The sequence below is a fragment of the Salmo salar genome, chromosome ssa06 (genome assembly GCF_905237065.1).
Source record: "Salmo salar chromosome ssa06, Ssal_v3.1, whole genome shotgun sequence".
In the NCBI taxonomy this organism is placed as follows: Eukaryota; Metazoa; Chordata; class Actinopteri; order Salmoniformes; family Salmonidae; genus Salmo; species Salmo salar.
In genome coordinates, this window is record NC_059447.1 from 61,013,977 (window position 1) to 61,019,976 (window position 6,000).

Sequence of the window (6,000 nt, forward strand, 5' to 3'; positions counted from 1 at the left end):
CCCCCTTTGAAGAGGGGGATGACCGCGGCAGCTTTCCAATCTTTAGGGATCTCAGATGATTCGAAAGAGAGGTTGAACAGACTGGTAATAGGGGTTGCAACAATGGCGGCAGATCATTTTAGAAAGAGAGGGTCCAGATTGTCTAGCCCAGCTGTGTTTGACGGGTCCAGGTTTTGCAGCTCTTTCAGAACATCTGCTATCTGGATTTGGGTGAAGGAGAAACTGGGGAGGCTTGGGCAAGTAGCTGCGGGGGGTGCGGAGCTGTTGGCCGGGGTTGGGGTAGCCAGGAGGAAGGCATGGCCAGCCGTAGAGAAATGCTTATTGAAATTCTCGATTATCGTGGATTTATCGGTGGTGACAGTGTTACCTAGCCTCAGTGCAGTGGGCAGCTGGGAGGAGGTGCTCTTATTCTCCATGGACTTTACAGTGTCCCAAATCTTTTTGGAGTTAGAGCTACAGGATGCACATTTCTGTTTGAAAAAGCTAGTCTTTGCTTTCCTGACTGACTGTGTGTATTGGTTTCTGACTTCCCTGAAAAGTTGCATATCGCGGGGACTATTCGATGCTACTGCAGTCCTCCACAGGAAGTTTTTGTGCTGGTCGAGGGCAGTCAGGTCTGGAGTGAACCAAGGGCTATATTTGTTCTTAGTTCTACATTTTTTGAAAGAGGCATGTTTATTTAAGATGGTGAGGAAATTACTTTTAAAGAACGACAAGGCATCCTCGACTGACAGGATGAGGTCAATATCCTTCCAGGATATCCGGGCCAGGTCGATTAGAAAGGCCTGCTCACAGAAGTGTTTTAGGGAGCATTTGACAGTGATGAGGAGTGGTCTTTTGACCGCGGACCCATAGCGGATGCAGGCAATGAGGCAGTGATGGCTGAGATCCTGATTGAAAACATCAGAGGTGTATTTGGAGGGCAAGTTGGTCAGGATAATATCTATGAGAGTGCCCATGTTTACGGATTTAGGGTTGTACCTGGTGGGTTCCTTGATAATTTGTGTGATATTGAGGGCATCTAGCTGAGATTGTAGGACTGCCGGGGTGTTAAGCATATCCCAGTTTAGGTCACCTAACAGAACGAACTCTGAAGATAGATGGGGGCAATCAATTCACATATGGTGTCCAGGGCACAGCTGGGGGGGGGGGGTCTATAACAGGCGGCAACAGTGAGAGACTTATTTCTGGAGAGATTCATTTTTTAAATTAGAAGCTCGAACTGTTTGGGCATAGACCTGGAAAGTATGACAGAACTTTGCAGGCTATCTCTGGAGTAGATTGCAACTCCTCCCCCTTTGGCAGTTCTATCTTGACGGAAAATGTTGTAGTTGGGTATGGAAATCTCCAAATTTTTGGTGGCCTTCCTAAACCAGGATTCAGACATGGCAAGGACATCAGGGTTGGCGGAGTGTGCTAAAGCAGTGAGTAAAAGAAACTTAGGGAGGAGGCTTCTGATGTTAACATGCATGAAACCAAGGCTTTTTTGGTTACAGAAGTCAACAAATGAGAGTGCCTGGCGACACGTAGGGCCTGGGTTAACCTCCACATCACCCGAGGAACAGAGGAGGAGTAAGATGAGGGTACGGCTAAAGGATATCAAAACTGGTCGTCTAGTGCGTTGGGGACAGAGAATAAAAGGAGCAGATTTCTGGGCGTGGTAGAATAGATTCAGGGAATAATGTACAGACAGGGGTATGGTGGGGTGCGGGTACAGTGGCGGTAAACCCAGGCACTGAGTGATGATAAGAGAGGTTGCATCTCTGGACGCGCTAGTTATGCTGGGTGAGGTCACCGCATGTATGGGAGGTGGGACAAAGGAGGTATCTGAGGCATGTTGAGTGGGACTAGGGTCTCCGCAGTACACTAAAACAATGATAACTATCCTAAACAACAGTATACAAGGCATATTGACATTTGAGAGAGACATAAAGGAAGGCATAAAGCAATCACAGGTGTTGATTGGGAGAGCTAGCTAAGACAACAACGGGTAAGACAACAACAGCTAATCAGCTAAGATAACAACAGGTAAAATGGTGATGAATGGGCAGAGAGGGTCAGTTAACTACACACAGGGCCTGAGTTCGAGGCTGGGGCCGACAGGTAAACAAAAAAAATAAACAAAATGGAGTACCGTGATTAATGAACAGTCCAGCAGGCATCAACTATGTAGCCAAGTGATCATAGGGTCCAGTGAACAGCAGTAGATGGAACAGGGAAGCTGCGGGGTAGTCGTTACTATTATTTAGACTTTCTCCGAACTGAAGGCCATTAGGCCAATTTAAAGCTATCCCTAGACATTTGAAATATCTTCATGCCTAGAAGAGCCTCCAGGCTTCCGTAATAACGGTCAATTGTGAATGAGGGAAAAAAATATAACAGGGGCAGTTTGGTAAAATTAATCCCATCCGAATCATCCACTGGAAAAACGGACATGCTGGTGTAATAATTACATAACGTTCTATATAAAATACTAGGCCCATGCAAATAAGGCTTATGGAAGGGGGTGAGAACCATGAGCCTCCTAGGTTTTGTATTGAATGTACCCAGAGGAGGTGGACGGAAACTAGCTGTCCTCCGGCTACACCATGGTGCTACCCTACAGAGTGCTGTTGAGGCTACTGTAGGCTACAGTGTGTTTTAATCAATTATTTGGTACCATAAATGTATTTAGTATCGTTTTAAAAATGATGACTTTTTTAATGTTTCGCTATTTAATTTTTACGAAATTCACTGAGGAGGATGGTCCTCCCCTTCCTCCCTCGAGGAGCCGCCACTGACACGCACACTGGCTTCTGGGAAAAGGTCTTCCCATGAATCTGTCTGTTGTGGGATTATAAAGATCCCATTTTGGTTTCATCGGATGCATTACCTTCACATTATCCTTCATAATGGTGTGGTCTCATCTGAGTCTGCTTAAGACATTTTAAGTGCCTCTGCAAAACTCACCAATGGATGTAACTTTTAAATGACAACTGTTATGAATGCAGTTTAGTAGAGGTGTAATGGTTGTATGAGTTCAGTAGTTCAACTAACAGTCCTTACAGATAAATGTTGGCATATTGATAATTGCTGTGTCCATGAACTTCTCTACTTGAGGCAGTGGGTCAATGGGGAAAAGAATGAATATGCTGGCAGCTTGATTGACATTCATGAATGGAGTCACTTTATAGAACTGTTAACGACTAAAGGATTACCCAGCTGTTCCAATGGCTAATAAAGGCAACTCAAGACATATTTCTCTGGAGCTAAATTGAGTGGTGGAAGCGGTTATACATAAGACATGCAGTACTAGTCCCTGACTGACTGACTGATTGACTGACTGGGGACTGCAAACAGAGCAGCTGTCACTAGAAACAGCTGTCATACAGTCTGCTGGTGGACGCCTGATTCACTCTCATACGTCCCCCATCATTTCATTCTCCCATCAAACCTGAGTATTTTCAGCTCCAGAAACAAAGACTTGGATTGGGGATAGGTAGTCTTTGGTCATCTTTTCTATAAATTGGTGTATTGTATTAATCTTCAGATAATCTCTTAAAACTATTATTGATTGTATTGCCTTTGTGACGCAATAAAAACAATTGTTCACAAAATAATTCTATAACTTACTTGTCCTTTAGGCCTGTGGTTTAAGGAAAGAAAGTGTACTTTGATTCGCTCAATCAATTAGGCCTATTTGGGTATTCTCTACAGATTATCCAAATCATTAAACACAGGAAATTCTTCTCATGGTTCTCATGAATTTATGTTCATGTTGTGCCATTCTGTCAACGGTAACAGCGGGTGATTTTACGACAGGTTGTTAAAGGTAGAATATGACTCAACCTCTGAATAACACCCCCTCTAATGAGGCATGAACATTTGCATAACCCTCATGGTGGAGAATCCTTAAAAAACCTTGCTTTGAAGTGAATTCTTTGAGCACCGCTATGTCTTAACTGCGTGCTATTGGAGGTTGAATGTGAAACATATTCCTTAGGAAAGTGCTTTGATGGTGCCCATTTTAAAGTGTGAGACTTCTCTAACTCTTCCCTCCCTCCCATGTTCTTGTCCAGCAAATAGATGGCGAAGCCTTCTTGCTGTTGACCCAGGTTGACTTGGTGAGGATCATGAGCATCAAGCTGGGTCCAGCCATTAAGATCTACAACTCCATCTTGATGTTCAAGACGGCGGAGGAATCGGCATGTAATGAGCTCTAACGAAGGTGGGAGGCTACTATTTTTTTCCCCCCTTAGGAGGAGGTCTAACAGACAAAGATGTGAAGCACAAAGAACCGTCCTTCCCAGCGGATGTATCTCATGCGAACTGAATTGCACAAGTTCTTCTTTTTTTTAAGACAACCATATTGCATACTGCGAATCTCCAATACGATTGACTCATTGAAAAAATGTCATTTTCATTTTTTTTATATTAGTGTTGGCGTGGTGCCACGAGGCTGTTCGACCTACTTAAAAACGGAAACGGGAAATGCAGAGGACTATTAGTTTTCTCATCCTTCAGATTTCCTTTAGCGCATCACAATCAGCAACTTTTCATCGTGTAGAAAGTGCCATCTGCACAGGGTCTCTGGTATTATAGAAGATTATTGGCTTTAGCTGTTCCAGTCTCTCTGGAATGCCGACGTCATACAGGTCAGAGAAATGAATACATTCATGAGGAAGTAATCATGATTTTTGATCCTTGTCACTTCTGTCTGTCTGATGGGTTGGTGGTGCTGCGGGAGAAGGCTGTATATTTCAACCGAGAGCAGAAAGGGATTTTTATTCTCTCACCAAACCAACAGGGGCACCCTACTGTAATAATTCAATGCACCAGGCCCTGCATTTAATTTCCCCATGGTAAATGTCCCCAACTCTTATGTTTTATGGATAGCAATATACAGTACCTGTATAAAGACCAACGTGGGTCATCTTGGTCTAGTTTCTTTGTCCTGTGTACTGTACAGTCACCTCATCAGTACTGTTCAGGCCCTCTGAAGCAGTGACAAGTGTCTGTTTACAGTACTTTAATGTACTAACCCCAGGGAACGGGTTTGGTTGATTGAATCAAATAAAAAATAAAAGGCTATCTATATGGACATGGGTATTTCTTCATTTGGACAATTGTTCACTTTTGTTTATTTATGTACTGCAATTTAAAGCAATTGTTAAATATAATTGAATCGGTACATTACTGATAATCTCAAATAGCATACTTAGTGCTCTTTAAATAAGTGTTGACTGTAATATGCTATTTCAATTTGCTTTGCCGATGCCTAAAGAGAACAAAATGCCGGTTTATGTTTTGCTGTTATTTATTTATTTAAATCTCATACCGGTGGGTGAGACTGCTGTGTGCAGAATTATGCAAAATAATGTAAATGGTAAATAGCTTGCCATTTCTGAAGCTAATATAATGATGAAGCCTTTAATTCCACCTGTATTGATTCACAAATAAATACAATGAGAAGTACACTAAGGCTGCCTCTTGTGTTACTGTTAAGTCTACTTTTGTCCCAGGTGTTACCTCTGTCTCAAGTTCTCCTTCCAGGGTACACTAAAGCCACTTTGGCTTTGTTGAAGTGTTCAGTACCAGAATATTATGCATATTTTATTAATCTCACTAATCTCAAAGAATTTTCACGTCCTGTCACAAAGTGCTATATTTTTCTATTGTCACCATGTCATATTTATTACCCTAAGAAGGTAAACATAATTCACTTGTTCTCTTTTCATGCAGTGAACCCTTCTGCATGGTTCAACACAATCTTTTATGTTCTATTATTTCTTATTCCATGTACAAATCATCTGACAACTGATCTTTGATCATTGTGTTGGCGCTCCATTCTTCTAAATCGCCTCCCAACTAAGAATCTAAGCTGGAATGTTTGTCAAGGGATCATTGTCTTTGATGTGTTTTGTCTCGCACAAGATTTCAGATGGGAAATGTATTATTTACTGCAAAGCATAAAGATTTTCAACAGAATTTAGAAATAGGCATTACCACAGATTCCTGATT

The 6,000-nt window shown here is 42.2% G+C and overlaps 1 protein-coding gene across 2 annotated transcripts in view; it reads left to right on the top strand.

Moving 5' to 3' along the window:
* l3mbtl3 (L3MBTL histone methyl-lysine binding protein 3) overlaps positions 1 to 5,456 on the top strand; it is a 37,386-nt gene extending 31,930 nt beyond the window's left edge. For both annotated transcript variants that reach the window (XM_014205068.2, XM_045720793.1), the window contains one exon: positions 4,059 to 5,456. In XM_014205068.2, the coding sequence (XP_014060543.1) occupies positions 4,059 to 4,202 (144 nt within the window). In that variant the 3' untranslated portion in view covers positions 4,203 to 5,456. The remainder of the gene's footprint in view (positions 1 to 4,058) is intronic.
* The last annotated feature ends 544 nt before the right edge of the window (positions 5,457 to 6,000 follow it).